Genomic DNA, 26,127 nt, shown 5'->3' with positions numbered 1-26,127 from the left:
TGAGGCGACAGTTCAGTTCCATGTAAACCGGTGCGATATGTATTGTATACAGGAACATCGATATAGAAAAAAAATTAAAAATAAATAAATAAATAATAGGAGGTGCATTGGTCTTTAGGGCCTGATTTAATATTTATAGTGTTGCCTTTTCATAGATAGGGTTGCTCCTGTTTGAGTGCATTCCATAATACAGGTGTAACTGTGTGCAGATTAGTTTATGTGCATTACTACAGATCCTGGGAGTATGTTAGGTTGGTTCTGTGTATGTGACCAGATGAGGTATTTTACTGTATCAGTCTCAAAAGGACATGCATTAGTAATAAACTGCTGTCTTTTCATAAGTAGGGCTATTGAGCCTGGTAGTTGGAGTCTGTGTTGCTGTTACTGAAATGACACTAGAACCAGAATATCTTTTTTTAAAGGTGAGTTGTATGGGGAATGTCGTAATTCTGCTTTACATCCATAATTGTGGGTCAGGGGAGTTCCTGTGGATGCAAACTGTACTTTTACATTTAGCCCTATGATGTTCATGTGTTCAGTGTGTCACGCATGTGAGAACCATCTGTCAGGTGTGTCCCGACAGAAAAAAGGTTGAGAAGCACTGCTCTAAAGCCCACTCAGATTCTCCTCTCTTGGGCTCTGCCTGGATTTTCCCTGACCACCAATGTCTGTTTACTTATTCACCGAGGGGGAGAAAAGCAAACATAAGTGAGCATGTCTGAATATATGAGGCAGTGAGGGTGTGTACGTCAGCATGTGTGAGCGTTAGAGTACAAGTGTGTCAGTGAGCATGTGTGCAAGGGAGAGAATGACAGCATGTGTGAGTGTGCATAAGTCTGAGCATGTGTATGAGCGTGACTGGACGGATGAGTCAGAGTTTGTGTGCCACTGAACATGTGTGAGTGTGACAGGGCGAGTGTGTCAGTGAGCATGTGTGTGAGGGAGAGTGAATGAGTCAGCATGTGTGTGAAAGCATGAATAAGGCCATGAGTGAGAGCATGTGTGTCAGTAAGCAAGTACATCAGTGAGAGAGGGAGACTGTGTGTATGCATGAGTGAGCATATGATGGTGATGTGTGCTAGAGAACAACTAATTCATGACCATCTCAAGGTGACTGGAATTAAAAGTTCTCAGGTATGGAGAACCGGGGATTGTTTTCTATCCTTATTAGTTTTAATTATTGAATATTATTTGATGTCTGCTGTTTTTGAAATATTTTATTGGTGTTTGGGAAGTTTTCAAAAATTTGTAATGACTTAAATTACTGGAGGTTCTATTCATCAGCAGTTTTGAAATATATATTTTTAGTATGATTTTCCTATTGTGATTCATGTTTTATAGTTCTTGATTTTGTTTGATGTTTTATGAGGAATGTTGGTATTTTCTGGTTTTTCCAGTGCTGCATTACATACAGTCTAACTTGTTGTGATTTCCAGTTCAGTTTGTCTGTGCATTTCTGTGTATATTTTATGGTCCCTTTATTCTGTATTTGGTGACTCACCAAACTGTGTGTGTAAATTGGGTACCCATGGGCCAGTATGGAGAAAAATCCCCCGGGCCATTATTTTCCCACAATCCGCCCCTGGTCTTAAATCAGCAAACAGAGTGGGAGATGCTTTTTGTAATGGAAATATATGTCCTGATGTTTACAATCACTTTGAATACTCACTCATGGTTTTGTTCACCGCTGACTGGTATGAAATAAACACATCTTCTCATTTGTGGTTACTATCCTGTTCTGATTGGTACTGGTGTAACCATGTGATCAGTATCTTTCTAGCAATGGGACTAGCTGGGATTGGGTCACATGTTTACCTTTTAAACATCATTCTTAAAATAAATGTTGAATGGGAGTTTTTGAATTTTCTGAAAATAACAATATTTAGGAAATGTGTTTTTTGGTATGTAGTGATTATGATAAGTCTGTGATTATGATAAGTTTATTATAATTTATTATTATATTATTATTATTATTATATTATATATTATATATTATTATTATTATTATAAGTTTGTGATTATGATAAGTTTGTGTCTTTACCTGTTTGTTTGTTTTTTTAAACAAAAAAGAGTGTTTGACAAACTCGTATGAACATCTCTTTTTCACTTTTTTGGAAATTTTGGTTGTTACATGAAATTCTTCCTTTTACATTGACTGCAGCACTCTTTCTATTTTTTTTTTTACATATGTATTGTCTGCAGTCTTTTTGTAGTTTGTCTTTTTGTATTAGTTTCTTTCTCTTTAACATCGCCAAAACCCACCCTTTTCTGAGCACATTACCAGGACCCTTATCCACTCTCTCTCTCATCACTTCCCACTCAGACTGCTCCAACCTGCTCCTCCAAAATTCAGGTGCATGGACTTATTTCCTTCCAGCATCATTACATCCAGGTAGCCCTTTCTTCTCAAGTTACTGCATTGGCTTCCTATCCACTTCCGCATAAAGTTGAAGCTTTTATTACTCATCTACATGTGCATTCACTCTGCAGCTTCTCGATGCCTTGCCTCCCATAGCGACCTCTACAGTCCCCCTTTTCAGCTCCACTTCATCAGGCAAATTGCTCGGACCTGTGCCCTTCTCCATCGCCAACTCCCAACTGTGCTTTCCATACTGCTGCTCCGTGTTGTGTTTTACTGTGGTAAAAGCCTTCCTGGGCTGATGTGTCCTGCATGTTCCAGTGCTATCCAGCCCTGGATTTGTCTGTGGGCCCCCGTTATGCCCGGGCATAGGACGGCAAACATTTAGGGGCAGCAGGCTGGCTGCCTTCCAGCTCTGCTGAATCTCCTTTCAGCAGAGAACGGGGTTCTGCTGTCCTGTAACAGCCCCCTTACAGAAAGGTGTGTGTGTGTGTGTGAAAGCACGAAAAGTGCCCAGGGGCGGCAAAAAGCCTAAATCCATCCCTGGTGCTAACTAATAATCCATCTTTTTGGGCTACTTCTAAAGCTTAAATCCTGGCTCTCCCTGATCCTAGCCTTGTTGATTTTAACCACGTTTCTATATGACAAACTTCCTGAAGGTTTTTTATTAGTTTTGCCTGTGTGCCTTGACAATACTGTAAGCTCCTTAGGGCAGGGACTGTGTCTTATGTGTTTCTTTACAGTGTCTCATTTGTCTTGTAGTGATAAATAAAATGAGAATTACAAAAGTCACATTGGTCTTTGAATGGTCAAAAGATAAGTAACAACATGTACCTTGTAAACTGTCGACTTTCTTCATGTACTTCCATTTCTGTGCTTTTAAATTCATTTAGCTCTTTCCGTATTGCAGCCTAATTAAAAGAAAAAAAGCCTATATTAACTTGCATTAGGAGAGAATTTGGCTTCAGACAGTTCTTTGTGTCTCTCTCTCTTTACTTTTCACAGAAACACATCTTATATTTCTGTAACAAAGTACTAAGGCGAATACATTTAGTACAAAGGGATTTTTTTTTTTTTTTGCACAAAGAAACCGTTATGCACTCTACACCCTTTCCCATGACAGTCTGTGAAACTGCATTAAAACTTCTTGTTATTGTTATTCTTATGGTAAAGCTTGTCAGGAGGGCACATTTTACAAAATATGTAGGGCTGAAATGGAAAATTTGATTTCAGTTCTATAAGCTGCGGGTCACTTTCCAGTGCACGCACGCGCACACACACACACACACACACATCATGCATGCACTAGAAATATAAAATGCATACAGCATGACAGCAGACAAAAACTGCAAAATCCATCTAAGGTGCTCATTTCCCCCCCCGCTCACTGCAATAGTGTAAAACCCTACTCGATCTCTGGTTTCTCCCTCACTTCCCCACCACTAAGGATCCCTTGCGACTGCTTCATGCTTTCCCTCAGCTTCAGTAAGTCAGTAACAGTGCAGTCATTTGGAGGGGCTTTGTAAGGCTTGAGCATACAGGGCTCTGCCTCGTGACTACTGGCCAGCGCGAATCCCAGGCAGCAGAGAGTGGCGCTCTGCTTCCTGCTCTAGGTCCTCCCATCCCAGGGAGTGTGCAGGGAACAGGAGGAGAGGGGGTGAGGATAGACTGCAAAGAGCAGAACAAGGAAGAGCCACTCTGCTCCATATTCCTCTTCTGTTGTTTCCCCATTTTCCCTTTCTGTGTGGATGAAGCAGAACACACTCAGATCACCTAATTGACATGACAATATAAACTGTATATGTGCTGCCAAAGAAATATTAAGGTGGTTAAAATAATAGGGAAAAATGTACAAGATGGTGATAACAACAGTCAGATACATTTACAGGGTACAGAAAACAAAGCAAGGACAATTCCAAAGTTCTGGTGCAGGTCCACATTGTCCCTGGTCAAATTATGTTGCTGGCCTGGTGGCAGGATACATATTTATCTGCTCCGGTTTCTGCCAGCACTATACAGAGATCTTTCTGCCCACTTGTTTGTGGGAGCTCTTTGATTTTCTCTGACTGCTTTGAAAAATGTGCATTTCTGATATCCTTGGCAAAGTATAGGAGTTCCAGTTCAGTTTTGGTCTCCTTATTTCTATTCCTAATTTGCTGTGACTGATTCTGTATTTGGTGAAGGTCTGGGATTTGCATGTGTGACTGAAGTGAGGTATTCTGGTAGCGCAGAGTTTCTGTGTGGGGATCTGGGGCAGTTCAGCCTGTTCCGATTTCCAATCTGCACCGTCCAATAGGAGGGAGTCTGAGGCGGTTCCGGTATTTGCATTCTTCCCTTTTCATAATCCAGATTGCTGCAGAAGAGTCATTCAGCTTCCTATTCCAGCCCCTCCCCTCCTGTTGTTTTCCCCCTTTACCTCCTACTCCGCAGGGATCAGGAGGGGAAGGAGTGAGGCTGAAGTGGAGAAGTTATCAGTTTTTGACTGCATATTTCTCTTTGCAATTTGTGATCACTTATTCTATATCTGGTTAATTTATTTTCTGGGTAGGTGTAACCAACGTGAGGTAGTCTGCTAATATGTAGTTTCCGAGTAGCCCCAGTTTGTTCTGTTTTTTCTAATAAGATCTGTATTACTAATAGCGCATTTGGATTCTTAGTCTAGCTTCCCAAATAACACTCAAAGCAGTTTATAGCGTTTTTAGAATCTGGGTACAATAACTCCATGCACAAAAGCACTTACAATCTAACGGGTGACTTTTAAATCCCTGCGCGCGCCACAGCTGGGAGATAAGCGCACGGCTCGGACGCGCGCGGGCCGTGCATATTTTAAAAGGCCCGCGGCCAAGCGCATATCTCCCGCTACACGGATAAAAAAGGTCTGACAAAAAAAGTGGGGTGTGGGCGGGGTCTGGGCAGAACATGGGCGGGCCGGTTCTGCAGCATGAATCCAGCACGCGAGTATTTACTCATATAGGCACGCGCCGCTGTCCTCTGCCATGGATGGCGTGTAAGTCATGTAAAAAAAGAAAAAGCTAATTAGCGGGGTTTAAAGGGTCAGGGATAACAGGGTGAAAGGGAGACAAGTCAGGTAGGGGGTTTAGGAAGTCCTCTCGTTTACTGGAGCGAACTGGGAGTGAATTGGGAAAAAGGTCAATTGCGCCATCATGCGCACCTACTAAAATTACCACCACTTATATGCGTGAGACGGCATTCGCACGCACATGCGCCTATCAATATAAAATTGTGCATATATATATATATATATGTGTGCGGATAGCCGATCTTATAACACATGCGCATACACGGGCCTGATTTTATAACTTGGGTTTCACACATGTAAATGCACTTTACCTGTGTAAGTGGGCTTTTGAAAATCGATACAGTATATGTCATTGGACTGTCAATAGGTTTTACCCATATTGTGCACTTAACATGGGTCAATAATGGCTTTTTAAAATTTTTATTTATTTATTTATTTATTTAATATATATTTCTATTGCTATAATATAGGATACACACACACACACAAAACAAAGTTTAACATTTAAAAGTTTGGATGATTCTGCTGCACTCAGTATTACATAACGTGCTAGGCTGCAAACTGTATTTTTGCTTCAGAAGTCGGAATGAAATAAGTCATAAAAAAATGTACGGGGCAATCTTCAAAACTAGGTTGTGGTGCAAAGTCTGCAGGTGCTTTTTACCCATGGACTTTGCGCCCGTTCTGAAAGTATGAGCGGGTTTTCCTTTTTAACCTCGAGTATTTTCAGGCCCCTTTTTAGGGTGTGGAATTTATTACAGGCAGTATTTATCCCTGCAAATGGCTTTTGAAAATAGGGTGGTGGTGGTGGTATCAACATGACTGTCGAGTTTAATGATCAAAATCTGTCATCACACTTGGCTGTGCTTGCTAAGGGCAAGAGGGAGGGGGCGGTCCACCCAGCCTTGCTCTACCGGCCGCCTGCTTTCTCTCAATGGCACTGGCAGGGGGGTGGAGGTCAGGGAGGGGCTCCCCACAGACATCCTGTTTGTCGGCGGTGGCAGGGGTGTATGCCAGTTCTTAGCAGTGAAAATCACTTCACCTGAGCTTAGCGGGCAATTTTTTTCAGTCCATTTAGTGGGTGATGTAGGCTGCTCTCCCACTTCAGGCCTGAAAGCTTCACTCTCATGACTCAATATGTCTGGCCAGGAGGATGACCGTACACTTCCATGTCAGGAGGAAGAGACACAGTCATCCACGGTTGCATTCTCTTTATAGGCATTGACTTGCCATTCTCGTTTCTTAAGAAACTGAAGCAATAAGAGATAAAAAAAAAAAAAACAACCCAGCACTGGCTCAGCTTCTTCCTATAGGAAGCAGAGCTGACAAGCGACCCAGTTCCAGGAGGGAGATTACAGGCCAGTCCTGTATTGTCCGACAGCCCTCATATATCCTGATGCGTTCCGCACCTGCAGTGCTGATTTCAAGGGGCAGAATCAGGCACTGCCACCACCAGGCAGGAGGGTTGTAAGCACAAAACCAGGACTGGGCTGGAAACTCTCCCTCTGGGAACCGCCCAGCTTGGCAGCTCTGAGGGAGCCATGTGGTAACCCTACCGGTGGCACGAGCTACTGCTCAAACCCCTGAGAGTATGGCCTGGCACCCACTAAGCTCGACCTCCTGCTGTAGCTTCGAACACCACCCACAGGCACCCCAGACTGTTCTTACAGTCACACACCCATCGATAGCAACGAAAGGATGCAGCAGTAGCAATAGAAAGAGTGGTTACTATGAGTACATATAGGGTTAACGTTCTTTCAACAAGAACCGGGGGGGACAAAAAATAAAAGACATTTCGAACAGCTTGGCATCAATTATCAATGTCAGCAATGAGATGTTTCCAAAAAAACTCGGTAGAACGGTGGTGGTGGTAATTCGCACTGTTGTCGTGGCTGCTTTTCCATTCTGAGCACAGAGCATGAGTCACGCTTCAGGTGCACAATCACACAAACTGCAGGGTCTCCTTTTAGCGAGCGCCTGGAGACGGGCATTCAAGACCCTGGGATTATTCCAACCAAATGCAAAGGAGTCACTCTGCTGGACCAATCTGAGTAATTAAGCAGGGGAACAGGCATCTCAAGCTGTCTTTCAGCTACCGATCCCCATTTCTTTACAAGATAGTCTCCTGTCTCTTAGATTTTCCTTGCCTAATACAAACTCATGCTTATGAAGGACAGCCAGGACCGAAAACGCCATGAGCCCGTAACTCATGTCTGCCAGTCCTCCAGACCCCATGACTGCTGCTGTAAACGTACGCAAGGGCCCAAGCACAATCCTGAACATAAAAGTGGCATGTTCAGGCAGGTCCTCACCGGGCAAATAGTAAAAGCTTCCTGGCAGGAGGGAGAGTGCAGAGACAGGGGCCAATCAAGTGGTTTATCTTTCGTTACAGAGAAAAGAAGTTTAAGCTCTCACTGGAGAAGCGAGATTAGAGGTCTTGCTTTTTCCTTTAAACGGGGCAGATGATTTCTGCCCTAGAAGCAGTGGAGGTGAAGAGAAGAATTTAGCCCTGCATCGTCTGAGGAATTCGAACGGTGCCAAGAACGCCTCTGGACTGAACTAAATCAAGCCCGCGCTCAGTGCAGCCATCCACGGAATGGAAGAGAATAGACATGGGGGGAACCAGTGCCTCCATGGAATGGGCACCAGAGGAACTGCCAACACCCCTAGGGAATGGAATGAAATGGTCATTGGGGGAACCGCCAACGCCTTCATGGAATGGAATGGGCATAGAGGGAACCAATGCCTCCATGGAATGGCATGGGCATAGAGGGAACCGATGCCTCCATGAGATGGAAGTCCACCCGCACCCGGCATCGATTCTGCCTGCCCCGCAGCACCCAGCATTGATTCACACCAGTGCACTGGTATTTGAATGTGCACAATCATTCGATGTCCGCAGGACACAGCACCATCAATGCATCTGCTCTGCTGACTGCCCATGCTCAGGCTCTCCAGCTCCTCATGAAGACTGCCCTTTTCAGACTAAGGCAGGAGGGAAGGCCATGTCATCCAGAGCACTAGAGGAGATTGGGCCCGTGGAGACTAGTGCATTTCTCAGGAGTGTAGAGAGAATGAGCTCTCCTCCTCACTGGAATGATCCTTCATCCGGTACCTCCTCCAGGAGGTAGGAAACGGGGATAAATACCGGATCCTTCACTATCTGGGCCTTCATCGATGCCCAGTGGTTGGACTAAATCTCATGGAGCTCCTGCCTGGAATGAACTCAGGCAAGTCCCCAGGCTAGAGGCCTAGCCTGATCACACAGGGCCCTGAAAACTGCAGGCCCCATTAGGCAATACAGAAAGGCAAAAAACACATTAAGACTGAGGAAAAACACAAAGCACATAACAAGCTGGGCAGCCTACTTTATTTATTAGTGTAAAACAAAACTCTGACCAGCCTGTGCTGGGCCTGCACATCATGCAGGTGATAGAAATCAAGTATAAAAAAAAAAATAAGAAAAACTGAAATAAACAAAACCTACCTAAAGCTACATAATGGAGAAAACAAACTCCTCAGGGCCCTGTGAGAAATAAACAGCTTCTGCAGCTCCGGAAACTTTCAATGCAATAGCTGTGAGAGAGCGCAAAGAGCCGTGACTTGCAGGCTTTGCAGAAAAAACGAGCCTGTGGGCCCTGCCTGGGAGGCGGCTAGGGTTGCACACGCACAGTAGGGCATGGCTCAAAGCTTCTAACGTTCGTGGCCGGGCTCCATCTGATGATGTAACCCACATGTGAGGACTGCCATCCTGCCACCCTCGGAGAAAAAGACGCTATGCTATTTAAGAAGATAACATGCTAAGTATTTATTTATTTAAAAACTTTTCTATACCCTCGTTAAGTTATAACCATCACAACGGTTTACAGAAGGGCACGATAATGAACAATAAGGGTGGCACAGATTACAAATTAATCACGTGCCATCACAGTACGCTAACACTTTAAAATAATAAACTAAGTGTGTAAGTTAAGCCTGTTGAGAGGAACATATTAGGCGGTTTGGTTTTAACATTAATATGTTTGTGTAGGTTAAAAATTACAACTTCTAGTTTGTTGCGTCCTTATCCCTCAACTGTTTTTTACCGTCTCTTTATCTTTGTAAAAAAGCTTGTTTAAAAAGTAGTAACAACAAGTGAAAAGTTTCAACAAGGAGGAAAGACCTTTCTAGAGACCAAGATTGAACTAAAAGATTTAGGAGAGCAAAGTTGAATCTTAGGCATTAACAGAGAGAGAGAGATATGCAGACAAAAATCAATTGTCAGTCAGTCAAAAGACCTATATTGGAGAAACCCTAAAACATTTTGGCATGAGTGACTGTAAGCCAGTATCAACATCCACTGAGCTAAACCATAAAGAAAATAAAGATCCATAAGGAACAGATCATTTAAATGTTCCATACCAGAGTCTTATAGGAAATCTGATTTATCTTGTATAGGCAACAAAACCAGATTTAACATTTGGAGTTCATTATGTAAGCCATTTCAATACTTGCTCTACGACTGAACGTTGGAAGACGGCCAAAACGTATTCTTGGATACCTTCAAGGAACAAAAGATGCTATTTTGTATTGTGAAGCTTCTGGAGAAAGAACAATTAGTTTATTCAGATGTAAGCTGGAACTCTTGGACTCGGGATGGAAGGTTTACCGGAGGTCATGTATATAAATTATCACCTACAGCAATTAGTTGTAAAGCTGTTAAACCACATACCATGTGTGTGTGCTTATCTACTTGGGAACATGAAGAGATCTCTTTATGCAAAACCATCAAAGAAGGAAAGTGATTAACTGAAAGCCCAGAGCCGCGCTGGGCGTGCCCGGCGCTGGAATGGTTGCTCTGAGCTTCCCGTCATGGGAAGTGTTTGGAGGGTTGCAGTTGGGGGAAGGGGAGTTAGGGTTGGCCTGATGGGGGGAGGGTTGCTGCAGAAGGCCTTTCGTTCAAAATTCAGTTACACCAATTTGTGGGGGTGAAGGAGGCTTTTCGGGCTTATAGGCATGCAACAATTTGAACATATTGGGGGGGGGGGGGGGGTTTCTTGGCAGGACTGGCCTACTAGGTCATCGTCTGTTCCACTCAAGAAGGAAGTGGGGGATTGGGCCACCAAGCTCACTCAGCTGTTTTATATTTTTCTTGCTTGGTACATAACCCGCCATATTCTTTTGAAGATATCCATTTAAGGTTAGTTACTCGTGAAAACATTCCCGGACAACTTTAACCCTCCATTTGCCCATGACTAGAGATTGCCTCTCATCTCTTCCTCCACTGAACGACTGGGGTTCAAACAAATCCGGGCACCCCCCCAGATTTGGATAGGGTCACAGTTACCGCTGTGGGTTTTCAACCAACTGCACCATGAGCTCACTTTGGGGATCTGTTAGTGAAAACAACTGTTAACTGACCTGTTGCTCAGAAATTCTATAAACCTTTCCAATAGAAAAGGTATACAAACCAAAAACAACTGGATAGAAAAGAGATCCTCTGGCATTGCATCCTTAAAACATCTCTTAAAATCTAGATGACCATGCATACCAGCAGTTGTTTCCTTGTGAATGGAACACTACCTACAGAACTGTGTCACAGCATTAGGCTCTGTGGGAGCAATTATCGCCAGGCCGCCTGCATTCAAGGCACACGCATGCTTTGTAACATGTGTGCTTCGTAGTGGAAAGTGCACACGTACAAAGAGCAGACGTTACACACCTGCTGTTGCGCAGGTGGCTGATCGGGGGCAAAACAGTGCATGTATCAAACAAATGCATGCATGCTCTTTACCTTCTCTCACCTAAACCCTGCCGTCACCGCTCCCCCACTCCCGAACGGCTCTTTTTAACCCGTCTAAAAATCCATGCCTTGTGGAAGCCCGAGTGCGCTTTTTAGCTGGGCAGGAGGCAATTTTTCAGACAGACCAATTCACCCAGGTGAACAGCCATCAAAATTTCATTCCGTTTCAGTCTGCTTCCTTCAAGCTTAAGCTCTCCGAGGAAGGCAGGGTCACAGGATCACAGCCGTGGTGAATGTTTTATCTAGTATTTGCCATCAGCACAACAGAGAAATAGAAAAGGTGCCATGACAGGTCAGTGGATCGTGACCTAAGGCCAAGATGTACGAGACAGCCTGTGGAGAGAAATTCTCAATGGCAGGTACTGAAGTGCTAGAAGCTAATCAAGAAGAGACGAAAGACTTCTGATTGCAAATGGATGAGATTCCTCCATGAAATGACACTGCTCAGTTTCCACTGATACAACTCTGGGCTTTGGTACAGGGTGGGCTCCACTGCAGGGAAACCTGTGGTGGTGTTGCCAAACTACTGTTCCAGCCGAGCCCCAGTGGCAAGTAAACCTTGAGCAACAAAAGAGTGTAACAAACATTTTATTTCTGCAGTGCCCAGTGAGAATACCGTTCCTTCTGTCTTCCAGTCCACGTCTGCCCCCCGACTGGAAAATGTGTGGAAATAATGGTGCATCTGTGGAGGGCCTCAAGTAGAAGTAGAAAAGAGATACACTTGTTGACAAATGTACAGGTGAACCTTGCCTTATCTGCAGGAGTTAATCTTGCCCAGGGCTTGTCTGCACGGCGGTCGTAGTCCGGGGTATCTGTTACCTCAACATACTCGTTGAAGCGCAGGATCCTTCTTGCCTGCAATTCTGCCACTGAGGGCCTCAGACTGAGCTGCAAAACAGGAAGCAGGAAAGAGAAAGTTAATGAAACTAGCACTGTAAGAACGTAGGCAGAAAGTGATTTCCAGCGAACCAGGTCCCTGTCTAAAAGCGTCTTAAGAAAAGGCCCAGAGTTGGGAAGAATTTTTGGCCTGTAAAAATGTCTCGTGAGGGGCAGGGAACAAGCCTCTCGGCTCAGCTCTCCCACAGAGAAACTATGAGCAGTGCTCTTCAAAATCAAGAAACTATTTGGAAAGAAGGATGCTCTTTTAAATGAAAGAACCATTTAAAGACAAAACAATGGCTCTTATTTTAATTCTTGTTATTTGAAGTTTTTGGAGGATTGGTAGGGTAGCTGTACAGTAAATGAAAGACTGTTTTATGTAAAATCTGGTACACTTGAAAGACATGAATACAAACTATCTCCTCTATTTTTGCATAGGGATCAGTTTTTAAAGGGACTAGCTGCTTAATGCTGGGTGTTAGGGGACTGGAGTGGCCCCTTTGATAATTTCTCAGGGATGAGAGGCTAAATTTATCTTCCCAGTTTCACTAGTGGTTACATTTAGCTGCTGTAAACAGGGGGTGGCTTTTGGCCAGGGGAAGGAAACCTAAGTGTTGCAATAGTGCGGCAACTAGATTTAAACTCATTTTTCGACTGCAAACCAAGCCACCTGGGTTCTGCTGTAAATAAGCTTCATTTAAATGCTCAAAATCTGAGCGTCTAAGTCAGGCACGCAGCCACAAGTTGCAAATCCAAGAGGAGGTCATTTTACAACAGCTCTCTTAAATTAGGTGTCAAATACGCATGCAAGTTATACTAATTTTCCAAGCGGATTTATACATAAATCCATATTAAAATTAACTTTTACCCTTCAAGGGAAACCTGAAACCTATAAGAAGACCTGGAGTAAATTCTGGTCCTATTTTAATAACAGATCCATATAGACATGAAAGGAAAACTGAAATGTGTATGGATTGTAGAAATGTACTGTATTAGTCTGGGGACTGGTATAAGCTGGTTCAAGATGTTATCTCTCAGGTCTGTTTGTAAAGGACAAGCTGAATTGCTTGTCAAGTTAAACAATTGAAAAGAAAAAAGATTATCCCACCAAATTTACTGGCATACAGTTACAGCTGTTATTACTGCGTGCACAAGGGAATTTTTAGGGAAATGTGAAAATGCTGTAGTATGAGTGCCCTTCCCCATTCTGCCCCACTCAGTCCACGTAAACCTTATGTGCATATAGGCTTTATACATGGAAGTTTGCCTGCGTATTGGGCGGGTAATTTTCTTACAAGTGATTTGCACAGGAAAAACATTGTTTTACCCGCAGAAATGCCTTTAAAATTACACTCATACGATATAGGAGCACAGAGGCAGAACGATTCACAAATAGTATTAAATACATAAATACATATTCATTTCATCTTTTGGCCTTGAAAGCCAAGAAGTCCCTCTCATTCTTCAGTCAGGCTGAAAGGCATCATTTTTTTTTTCACTATTATTTCTAATCACTTGCCTACTCCAAATTGCTCTTCTTTTATGACATACGATTTCTCCTCTCCTCCTTCTTTCCCCACACCAACACAATATATAACGTGAGGTCCCTAGAAGCTTCTGCAACTGCCACCAGCTAGCACTGTCTTCACCATCACCTTCATCTATTCCACAACATCGCCCTCTCTTCCTCCTTGTTCCCCCACATTCTCCCTTCTATCTCTTCAATTCATCTGTTAGCCCGCATTCATCTTTTCTTTTTTTCCTGATACTGAAGTAGATAGATGGCTCCATGTCTGTCACTTTGGGTGAGAGAAGCTGGTACCGAAGAGCCAGTGTATTTGGAAAGCTGGAGCCCTGGAGCCAGGGATCCATACTGAAATGTATTTATTATATTTATATACCGTCATTCTGTGACCAATCGTAATGGTTTACAAGAAAAATAATATGATAAAAGTATCAAAATCAATACAATTGTTAAATTACATTAAAAATAAGATAACAGAAATAAAGCATTAGCATAATAATTACAATAAAACAATAGTACATTTCCTAAATAAGAGAGACAAAAATAGAAAAGAAAAGCAAAAAAAGAAAGAAAGAAAAATGGAGGCCTCAATCCTTCATATTTTTCCAATTTTATCTTAACTCCTTAACATTAACCAAATTTCAATAACGCGCCTTATTTAAGTTAAATCAGTGCTCTCATATGCCTCTTTAAACAGCCAGGTTTTCAAGTTTTTCTTAAAATCCAAAAAGTCTCTTTGTAACCTTAGCTCACAGGGCATAGAGTTCCACAATTTGGGTCCAGTAATCGATATAGCTCTCTCCCTCACCTCACTTAAATGCAGTGGCGTAGCGAGGAGTGGGTGGGGTGGGCGGCCGCCCTGGGCGCCGGGTCTAAGGGGGCGCCAAAAAGCTATTTAAATAAAAAAAGAAATTAGTATTTTAAGCCCAGATGTAAGTGTTGTTGAATACTGGCAGATCATCTTTTTTTTGTTTTTGTTTTGTTATGAGAGATTTATAGTAATGGTCAGGGGCGGATTGACCTATTGGGGGATCGGGCATCCTCCGGTGGGCCGGTCTACCTGGTCACGTGGTCTCGACCGCGTGGCTCTTCTTCAGCCCAGCCTCAACGCCTTCGCCAAGCCGGCAGGGGCCGAAGAAATACAAATCGAGGCCGGCGGGGGCCGAAGAAAAGAAGATCAGCCAGCGGTGCGCGGGCCGAAGAAATGAAGATGGGAACCTCCCAGCCAGCCCCCGCTGGAGAAATTAAAATCGAGGCCGGCGGAGGCCGAAGCAAAGAAGATGGGCGCCTCCCAGCCAGCCTCAAGTGGGGGCCGACTGGGCGGCGCCCATCTTCTTTTCTTCGGCCCCCGCCGGCCTCGATTTTAATGTCTTCGGCCCCCGCCGGAGACCAAGAGGGCCGAAGACATTAAAATCGAGGCCGGCAGGGGCCGATGAAGTGAACACCGGTCTGCTAACCGCCGCCGGAGACCAGCTGTTCAACCTTGGATCGGAAGGGTGCTTCTGTGTGTATGTGAGAAAGGAGCGGTGTGTGTGTATGAGAAAGGATGTTACCGTCAATTTTTACGCAAGATGCAAATCATTGATGGAGGGAGGGGGCGCCGAAGAAGTCTCTTGCCCCGGGCGCCAAATTGTCTAGCTACGCCACTGCTTAAATGTGCAGTTCTTACCGAAGGAATACTTAAAAGACCCTTATTCGCAGATCTCAAATTTTGTTGAGGGGTGTAAAGAGGTGTAGAGAGGTGTGTAAAGAGGTGTAGGGGTGTAGAGAGGTGTTCAACCATTCTCTTTTATCATTATTAATGGATTTATGTAATAGGCACAGGACTTTGAAGTAAATTCTGAATTTTATAGGTAACCAACATAGAGCCATTAGAGTTGGGGTGATGTGATCACATTTTCTGCTGCCCGTCAGGGCCCCGGCTGTAGCATTTTGTAATAACTGTAATAGTTTTATTGTGCTTGCAGGCAAGCCAAATAAGATAGCATTACAGTAATCCAGATTGGAGAATATCAATGTTTGAAGTACTGAGTGAAAGTCTTCATAATTAAAGAGAGGTTTTAGATGTTTTAAGATATGTAATTTATTGTAGCCATCTCTAATTTTGTGACTGATGTGATTATTTATATTGAGATCACCATCAATTATTATACCCAGACCATGTGCATGATTAGATAATTCTATTTGCATGGAATCTGTTTTTAGATAGATGGGCATATTTGATGATAATTTTCTGTTTTACAGTATAATCTTGGTTTTATGATGGTTTAAAACCAGTTTCATATGAATCAACAATCGCTGGACTGCTAAAATGTAGCCCTCTACCAGCTTCAAGTTATTTTCTATAGATTTTTTTCATTGGAACTAGGAATTGCACATCATCCTATATATAGTGGATAATACCTGATCTGGATAGTAATTTGCATAATGGTAGCGGATAAATGTTAAAAAGAGTCACAGATAAGGATGACCCTTGCGGTACCCCTAAGTCCATGTTGATTTTTTCTGATTAAGGAATTACCAATCTTTACCTGAAAGGAACAATCTTTTAGATATTAAATTAAATTCTCCACACTTCAACCCATCAACACATCTTTTGCTTATAACATTATACATATTTATTAATTTGGAAACAGTTGGCTGAAATGTAAATATTCTCTTTTTTAATTCCCTCCCCCTTTCTGGTCCTAGTTATTATTCCCTGTTTTTTGTAACTTTCTCACGTCCTAATTATTGTTTTAATATTTTTTAAGTTTCACACTATATTTAATGTTGAATTGGGAAATGTTTATCACTATGTTTATTTATTTATTTAAGGTTTTTTTATACCGGCATTCATGAACTCGTTCACATCATGTCGGTTTACAGAAAACAGGGGTGCGGATAATACAACCAAAAAACATAAATAACGTGATGAAGAGAGAAGCAGTTACAATTAACAAGGGCTAATGAACTGGGAATGTAAGAAATAGAAAGAGATAGAGGAGAATAATTATATACAAAAGTTCAATATAAATATGGTGTCTCATATGTACAGTCTCTGAGTAGAGAGTTTGTTTATGTTACTCCCTGCCTCCACACACATGTTAATTGTAAACCGGGTTGATGTGATTCTTATCATGAAACTCGGTATAATAAAAATAATAAATAAATAAATAAATAAATAGATATGAGGTCACCATTGAAGGGTTTAACCACAGACCTGCAGAGAGATACTTCATGTGTTCATGTTTGTGTCTTCCCTACAATCTCAGGTGCTATTTTTGTCTACATGTTGAAAACCTCGGACTAGTAAGACCAATAAAGACCAGCTTTGTACTCCTGATGAAACAAGGGAGGGCGCACACATTTGGGAGAGGAGGGGCAGTGGCAAGTGAATGCTGAGGCCCTGCTTTTACAGTATGAATTCCTTGCCCTGTGGCCCCAGTCTGCTACATATACTGAGTCTCCTGTACCTCCTTACCTTCATCCATGGGGTCAGGCAATGTTTACACCTCTAATCATCTGGCAGGCTCCTATGTGCACTGTACCCTTGGGGCACTGTGAGGTAAGTGAACTCCATTTTAAGCATCTGCTTCATATGCACATATGGAAACACGGTATGCTAACATATAAAACAAGGAGACGTGTGACCATTTCATGATGCCTAGCTTCCTTCTCGGGTAGAGACATTTGCATGCGGTTATAACTACTAACAAATGGCTGGGCAGCTTTCATAATTCTCTATGGCAAACAACTGTAGGGCAGAGTTAAAAATCCTCAGTGACATCACAATGTCCTCAGTGACATCACAATGTCCTCAGACATCACAAAAATCCTCAGTGACATCACAATCTCCCTGAGATTACGCCTGAGCTAAACTAGACTATTTCCCTTTAGGAAATAAAGGTTAAAAAACAAACAAAAAAACCCAGCAATTCTAAGTGTAGGAGGTGGTCGGGCACATGAAAAGGGTGAGATAAGGGTCACCGGGTGCTCTATCTGTGGCAGAAATTTGAAATTGGGTGACTGGTTCAAAATGTATTCGGTGGCAGGTAGCTGACAGGCAAACAGACAAGATAATGTTATAAGGCCGGTTTCCCTGTAGGAAACGTATGCTGATAAATGCAATATAAAGTGCTCGTTTTGTACATATCCTGAGCTCAATTCAAACTTCCTAGATTTTCAGGGGGTTGTTTATTTCTCACTATCCATGGTGTTCGTGTGCAAGGTGCTTTTTCAGGAGAAGAGTAGTTTCCATCTTCCCATTTCACAGCTTCAGTATTTCAGGAACCTAGAACAGGGACTGCTCAACGCCAGGGTCTTTGAGATCCCTAGTTTAAGTCAATGCCTTTCTATTTATTGTTTACTCTTTTTTACGACCTCATGGGTATCTGGAATGGATATGTCAGAAGACCAGATACAAAGGTTGGAGGTTTACTGAGTTCAGTCATGTGGGCACAGGCCAGAAGAGAATGGCAGTGGAAGGGGAGAAGGAGGCAAGAAGCAGAAAAAAAACTTTGTATAATGATGCAGAGAAATCTCAGAACTTCCTTCTTTCCTCAGTGTTCAAACTGATAAACATGCATTAATATTAGGGATGCGCATTTGTTTGCAACGAAATAGGAAATAAAGACGATATTGTCTATTTCGTTGTGTTTCGAGGGGGGGCCGACAAAACGATAGGAAAACCCACAAAATTTTGTGTGGTTTTCTTATCATTTTTTTGGGGGGGGGGGGGAGAAAGGTCACATTAAAAAAAAACAAAACAAAAAAAAAACCAAACCCACCCCACCCGCTGGACCACCAGGGACTTTCGGCAAGTCTTTGGGGGGGGGGTTTGTAATTAATTAAATTTGAAGGGCTGGGGTGGCTTTGGGTTTTTTGTTTCGGGGCAGCCGAAAAAAAAATCGGCCCGAACCGCGGGAAAATGAAATTTCCCGCGGCGGGCCGATAACGAAGGCCGAACCGAAAGTTTCGGCCGAATCACATCTCTGATTAATATGGTAAACGCATTTGCTGTGTGTTTCTGAGGTTCAAACAATGCAGAAAAGTCTTTCCTGAGCTAAATTAGGTTCCTTTTACAAGGGGAACTGCAGAGGACAAACTGTACAGCGTAATGTACTGCCGCCACCAATAACATAATTTCGGGCAGTGTTGATTACGTGGCTTAAAAGAAATGCCACGTAGCCTTCGTTAATGCTTCTTCATCTCACCTTTTTTAATGGCTAGTACTGAAAAAAAAAAGACAAAAACAAAGCTAAGAAAAATCTGTTATACCTGCTTTGGGGCATGTTTCCCAGGTGTGCACGACGGCGGGCGTGAGCGGCATACGTTTGCTAGATCTTACAAGGTAACGGGAAGGGTGTTTGTGTGAAAACCGTTGTACCGCAGGCGGGTTTGACAAGGGACTTAATATGAAAAGATCCCCTGCAAAATGAAAAAGACCGAGAATGTCTCTGGTGATCCAGGAAACTACCCGGGAAGGGAGCCTGACATCCGTGCCAGGCCAAACGATGGACTCTGTCGTGAGCAGAATGACTGGGCACATGGATAAACGTGGCTTAGCGGGGAAGAGCCGGCACAGATTTCGCAATGAAAGGGCGGGTTTCACTAATCCACTAGGATTCTTTGAAGGTGTACGTCAGCCTGTGGACAAGGATGAACTGGTCGACGCCGTGAATCTGGATTTTCAGGAGATAGCCGATGAAGTCTCACGTGAAAGACTCCTCAGGAAATTACAGGAAAGTCACGGGACAGGAGGCCGTGCTCTGGGGAAAGACAGGACACAGGGAAGCACGTCTAAACGGTCAGTTTTCCCCCCTAACAAGGAGCTGTGAATCCGTGGCGAGCCCCAGGTTCTGTTATTTAACTTCTTCATTAAGAATCTAGAAAGGAAAGGAAGGAGCGAGAGGGCGGGAAGATTTGCAGACAACACAAAATTATTCAGAGTCGTTAAAACATAAGTGAAATGTGAGAAATTGTGGGAGGATCTTGTGAGACTGTGGAGCTGGAGATGTAAATGGCAGATGAAATTTACACAAGTGCAAAGTGGAAAATAATCCTAACCATGGGAGGTAATTTTGGAACGGCCCACATACGTTACACGAAATAAATAAAAGGGCATAACAGAAAAAAAAAATTACATTTTAAGGGTAAAAAAAAGAATGTTTTTCCCTGGCTCTTAAAAATGTTGCCTGGTGCTGGAATTTTCTCCATATGTTTCCAGCCATGCTGCAAACATTTCATTACAAGATAGGCTCACAATGATCACAAATCTCGACGCCGCACTCTACAGCACTAACGATTACTGGTGGTGGGGAGTGGGGGGGGGGGGGAACATGTCTGCTTTCCCCATGAAAAATCGAGGAAATCCCGCAGCCTGGACAATAACAACCAAGGGCCAGTGGGCAGCTCCACTCCCACGCGCACACAGAATGGCAAAACAGTTCCCCGGAGCCCCAGTTCCAAGGCGGCAGGCCCGGCCCTTCACCTTTCCAAGTCCCACAAACAAACAAAAGAGTTAAGTTGCCCACACTCTCCTCCCGCCCTGAGCTCGAATGGAGAAAGGGACACAGGCGCCCTGGCCATTTCGCAGTCTGCGAGAAACTCCCCCTCGTCTTTACGGTCTCGCCCAATAGGATTGTGAAGACCTCTGCCGACGCGTGCGAGCTGAAAAGGATTCTGAGTGTCACGGGGAGCACTGCCCCATCCTGAGTGCAGTGTGCGGTCCCAGTGGAAGGAGGAATTGTGAAAGCGCTGGACTAGGGGACTCAGAAACAATAACTTCCAGGCTCCTCCTCCCTGTGCCCACTCTTTGTGGCCAAATCACTCTGGGGCTCGGCCATAAAGAAGGCATGTGGCTTAGTCTGGCTTCCCTAGGACAATATATTCGGCTATACTGGCTTACAGCAAGTCTGAAAATACGAGTTATTACCTTCCTAGAGAGCTTGCGTTTTAATTCTCTCCTTGCTTCTTGCTCCTCCTCTTCATTCTTTTCTACGGTTACAAGGAAAGAAGAACACAGGTTTTATTTTACAGGACTGAAATCTAAATTAACAGCGGTCTGCGCAGAGTACGCGATGGGGTACATTTCCAGTAATGTGCTCATTGCAAACACACACACAACAACCCGACTTTCAAGCACAAGGAACCCGCACGAATGGGGTCTGGTGACCGGGCTACACGCACGCACGCAACTTCACCCGGTGCAGAACGGGGCGTGGCGTCCTGTGCATGAACGGCACGCCGTTTAGGGGGACAGCTTCTGAAAATTCAAGCTTCACGGGCATAAATCCGTCACACTTCCCCCTCCCTCCCTCCCTGGGATGCCTCTTTTTCATGCTGCCAAATTTATGCAGGTTCTACACTTGCTCTGCAAAGTTTTCGGCAGCTGAAAATCCACTGAAGCAGATACAGCCAATGTTAAGCGTGCGGCTCCTTATTTCACACGCGCAAGTCCTGGCTCGGCCTCGGAAAACATATCCTGATGGATCAGGAGACTCTCTGGTTTCTGCTGCCTATGAATTCTTAGCACGAGAGCACTGGTGGGGGTCCATGTTTTGGTTGTTTTCAGTTTGTTCCTCCGTCCTTCACCGCTCCCTTCTCACTGTGACCAGCACGGCTGCTTCCTGATCAGAGCTGGCCCTCCTTCCCCTAGCACTTCTCAAAAATATAGTCTGGCATCGTCGCATCTCGCTCCAAGAGTGGGGGGGCTCCTGCTGTCCTCTGCACAGCTCCGGTCTGGTAACGCAGACCATACAGGCATCGCTACTGCATGTGTTTATTTTAAATTCTCCCCCATCAAAGGTCCCCTCGGTTACAGCACTCCAAATCTGTCCTGGTGACCCCGCAGCCGGTTGGGCTTTCAGAATAAACAATGCAAAGGCTGGGTTTCCAATGCCAGCAAACGTTATCTCCCGCCTATCCACCGTGGATATCCTGAAAAGCCAACCGGCTCCGGGGGTCACCAGGAAAGCCACCGGGAAGCCCTGCCCTAAGTACCCGATCTCTGCGTTTCTGAAGCACAACAGGTCTCTCTGATGGGCATCTCTGTGGTCTTGGCGGTTTGGTTCTTCGGAGGCAGGATATTCCGCTTCCAAATACAGAACAGAGCAACCATAAAGTAGAAATACAAACGTGCAGACAAAAACTGAACTGGAAACCGCAAGAAGCCAGATTGAGTGTATGCAGTACAACAATGAAAAAAACAGAACCATCACCATTCCTCAAACATCAAACAATAAAATCAAGAAATGAAGGGGCGAGGAGTAGGAGGTGGGACTGGGGTGGGGTCTCACAAGACCCCTGGGATTTGGCCATTATCGGGGGGAGGGTTATTTTGGGCCACTTGGACCCTTTAAAGCATGGCCCTAGTGGCATCAGGAGGCACATTAGCGTCCACATACTCCCAAGGAAACTTAGCTACAACTCAAGAGTTGTAGGCAGGTGAATCAAAGAACAAGGCTTGTGATTTCTGAGGCAAGCAGGGCTTTTATGATTTTCACATTTTAGTCTAGTACCTGCAATATCGGGGTGAAATACTGCGCAGGTAAGTAAAGGACTCCCACAGTTTATTTTTAGAGGGAAAAAATCCCCATTCCTAACAATTGTTCTACAATTCTTTTCCTACTTTGGGTAAATGCCATCCTCACTAAAATCCATTTGGTTCTGATATGCACCTGTGGTGGGGAAAGTGTGAAACTAACAGCTGGCTCTGTAAAAAAAAAAAAGGACCTTCTTTCCACCAAATATTGCTGGATTTACTAACTTCCAAAGAAGTTTACAGACACCTGGGGCTGGACAAATCCTTTACACTATAAACTTAAAGAACAGTGGAACAGGATGCCAGAGATTAGCAAGCTGCTGAGAGGTAACCACGGGGGGTAACCACCATCTTCAGAACTGGATGAACATTTAAGCAAGGGACAAAACATTCCCAGAAAGGGGGAATTATCAGTACCCCCACAGGAGCATCTTCAGGCAATCTCTGGAAAGAGGTATCAGGCGGGAGGCAGGTCGGCGTGTGGGCTGGTATTTGGAGAGCTTTCAGCCCGCCTTTCCAGTATCCCGGGATGATCATGGCAAATCAGCAAGGTGGATGCAGGGGGAGGGGGAGGCCGGGGTGCGACTGAAGCTCAGCCGGCGGGTTAATCCCCATTCCTTGTAGTCAGTGTGATCCTTCCCCTCCCCGCGACTTTCCCGTAGCGGCGTGCGGAAGGCAAGGCGAGATCGCCCCCCCCCCCCCCGGTGCGCCACCACTGCCCGCCGCCGGGTGCGAGTGGAAGTCGCCTCCCCCCCTGCCGTGGGCCCCGCTTGCAGGCGACACCAGGACGCTCCTGCGGGCGGCGCTGCCGGGGCTCCCGTGCAGGGCGCGCTCACTCCCGTGGGCAGCCGCTGTCATGAGAGCTGATGCTAGCGCTTTCCTCCTCCTCCTGCAGGTGAGGCTCGGGGGGGGGGGGGGGGGGGGCCCTGGTGGGTGCCGGGAGTGGCTTTCGGGGCCTCCCGGAAGTCCGATCTCTATGGCTTGCCAGGCACTGGGCTGAGTCTCCTCCTCCTCCTTCCTGCCCGCGCGGTTCTGACAAATCTTTGTCTTCCGGGGCCGCGCAGGCAGGAAAGAGGAGGGACACCTGGACACAACGTTTTCTTCTGCCGCCGGTGGACCCTATCCCACCGGCGGCACCGTGGACCCTCTAGTTCGTCACCTCTCCCTGCTCAGGACGCTGTCCCGCCAGGTGTGCCGCCCTGTGCAACTGCATGGTTTGCACGCCTGGTGGCGCTGGGCCTGTTGCCTACAGGACAAGAATATGGTGGTCACCCCAAGGGGAGATGGTGGGAGCAGTGGGAGGCTACCGATCTGTCTGTGGTTGGTTTTGACTGGTCTGTTGCTTCTCAAGTGAGTCGCTGTGGTTTGCTACATCCGCTCAAGGACCGGTTGTTAGTGATTAGTGCTGAACGCCTGGGTCACAGCAGGCTACAGGGGTTGGTGTGCTGGAATGAGACTTTTGGGTTTATCAATTACCTGGTCAAAAATGCTTTCCTGCATGCTCAGTTTGCAGAGTGATAATTGAATGCTGGGCTCAGCATGTGCTATATTATTATTATTATACTATACTAGTATTTCATCATTACACAGTAGCTTTCCCACATTCAGTTACAGCCAGAAGACCTTCTCTAACAGTGTGAGCGTACAAGGAAGCTTTTTTCTTTTTTTTTACATAGAAATATGGAACAAAACATGACAGCAGAAAAAGACCATATGGCCCATCCACCTAATTAATTCAGCTTTACAATTCCCGTCACTCCCTCAGAGATCCCCTGTATTTATCCCATGCTTTCTTGAATTCAGATACTGTCCTTGTCTCCACCACCTCCACTGGGAGGCCGCTCCATGCATCCTCCACCCTCATCACGTGACCCCCTTGCTCTAGAGCCTCCTTTCCATTGAGAGCGGCTCGCACTCCTGTGCATGGAAACCTTTGAGATATTTGAACGTCTCTATCATATCTCCCCTTTCCTCCAGGGTGTACGTGTTCGGGTCTTTAAGTCTATCCTCCTAGGCTTTAGAAAGCTGGCAGTTTCCTCCTGCTCCTTTTGGGTTTCCAGCTCAGCTGGAACCAGGGCTGGGAACTGGCACAAGAAGCCGAGGGGGTTCATTTCTCCATTTCATATCTCCCCTCCCTTATTCTGGGCTGTGGGCCATGCACCGAGACTCCTTCTGGACCCTGAATCTGATCACCCAGGTGTCACCTTTCAGCGATGACCATGACTCCCTCCCCACCCCGAATACTGCCCTCCCCGGTGCCTCCAGCCCCAGCCAACCCAGGCAGCGTAAGACCCGACTCGAGGAAAGAACCAGAGACCGCCCGCATGGCAGCATACAGCACCTAGCGCCCATGCCAATACATGGGGTTACCTGAGAACTGGAGGCCCCAAAACGTGTTGCAGGCAGGCAACTTGCAAGGCTGGTATTTTCAGGTGTTATAGGATCAAGAGGGGACGCTGATGCAGCCCACGTTTTTACGGCTGCTGTATGTTTTAATTGCACAGAAAGCAAGCCGGCGGCCAAAACTACATCCTGCAATTATCTTTCTAAGCTGGTGACATTTAAACAGAATAACAAAAGCTGCCCCACAAATGGGCAGCATCTGCGCCGCCACCACAAGCAAAGCTGTGCTTGAAGAGCCCGGCTTGAATCGTGGATCATCTGATAACAGGGAGAGCAAGTGGAGTTTCACCCAAGGACCTGCTCTGCTTCCAACTCCAAAGGAACCCCACGGTGAGGGACCTTCCACTTCGTTCCCGTGGGGACTCGCTGTTTAGCACGGTGCATATCCCCGAGAAGGAAAGGAACAAGAAACGGCAACTCCCTTAGGCTCCCTAAAGCTGCGGGCCACACGGGGGGGGGGGGGGGGGGGGGAAGCTTGCACTTCTCGGCGAGGTGTCGGGAGTGCTAAGCTACGAACCCTCCCTCCCCTGACTGCCAGGGGACAGCTGCCTCTCATCTCCCAAAAGTAAGGCCTGGCAGGCGGACAAACCTGCCGGCTTCAAATAAATAAGAGAGGAGAAGTAAAGTGGAAGCTTGATGAGAGATAAACAAGCAAGGTCAACATCCCTGCTGTAACACAATACCATAATTGATCTGGGAGTTCAGGCATAAAAAGGCCGGCAGCCAGCTTGTGTAACAAAACAGCTCGATACAACACTGAGCCTGCATCAAGAGGTGCTGCTCAGATCACTGGCATCGCAAAGGCCCAAAGTGTAATAGCACCTGGTGGAGATAATTTCACAGGACAGAAATAAAAAACCCAAGCCAGGAGCCTGCACAGACAGAGAAAAGGCTTTCCGTCCTACTCTACACCCTCTTGAAACGTTTCGTAGGACTGAATTAAGAGCAGAGGGGATTACCCGAGCTCAAACGCACGCACCAGAAATGCACCACGCGCTTCCATTCATTCTGTGGCGCAGATTCACTGAGCCGAGATGTTTTTAGCACAGGAAGGGGGTTCCCACTATCGCGGGGGGGTGTCTGACTTGAGGGAGGCATGGAAGGGTGTCAGGCCATTATTTTTCACTTGGGAGGTGGGGATGGAAGGGGGGGTGGGGGGTCAGGGCCGGACCCTCTATTTTATTTGATGGATTTGGGGGGGGAGAGGCCGTCGCTGTGCAACCGGGTTGAGACTGGGTCAGCCCTGACTCCCCCGCTCAACCTCCCTGTTTTGCCGCTAGTTTTTTCCCAGTCGCCACTTTAAAATGTGAGGTGGGAACCTTGGGACCCGCGTTAGGGTCCAGGGCCTCCTGCCAAACATTTAATGCATTTGAAATAGGTATTATTTTATTGCGGCTGACGACCACCTTCTCGGTCGGCCGCGATAAAAGATTTAAGTAGGATTGCCTGTGCACGACCTTCTTTGCATTCATTTGCATTATTCATGCATGCAAATCGCTTGCAAATAATGTCACTGTAATAAGGGAGGGAATCTGGGCCGGGATATTCCAAATATTATGTATATCGCAGGGTATAAGCTGTGCATTAGAGCACTACTGCGGCTTGGTGAATGTCC

At 45.4% G+C, this 26,127-nt stretch overlaps 1 protein-coding gene across 5 annotated transcripts in view; it reads right to left on the bottom strand.

Annotated features, from left to right (window-relative positions):
• PHACTR2 (phosphatase and actin regulator 2) overlaps positions 1 to 26,127 on the bottom strand; it is a 323,702-nt gene that overhangs the window by 12,132 nt on the left and 285,443 nt on the right. For all 5 annotated transcript variants that reach the window (XM_029596521.1, XM_029596522.1, XM_029596519.1 and 2 more), the window contains 3 exons: positions 20,502 to 20,563; positions 11,932 to 12,069; positions 3,194 to 3,270 (listed from right to left, as the gene is read on the bottom strand). In XM_029596521.1, coding sequence (XP_029452381.1) covers positions 3,194 to 3,270; positions 11,932 to 12,069; positions 20,502 to 20,563 — 277 coding nt within the window. The remainder of the gene's footprint in view (positions 1 to 3,193; positions 3,271 to 11,931; positions 12,070 to 20,501; positions 20,564 to 26,127) is intronic.

This window comes from Rhinatrema bivittatum, chromosome 3 (genome assembly GCF_901001135.1).
Source record: "Rhinatrema bivittatum chromosome 3, aRhiBiv1.1, whole genome shotgun sequence".
Taxonomy (NCBI): domain Eukaryota; kingdom Metazoa; phylum Chordata; class Amphibia; order Gymnophiona; family Rhinatrematidae; genus Rhinatrema; species Rhinatrema bivittatum.
Note: the sequence above shows the minus strand (reverse complement) of the source record. Positions and strands in the feature narration are given on the sequence as shown.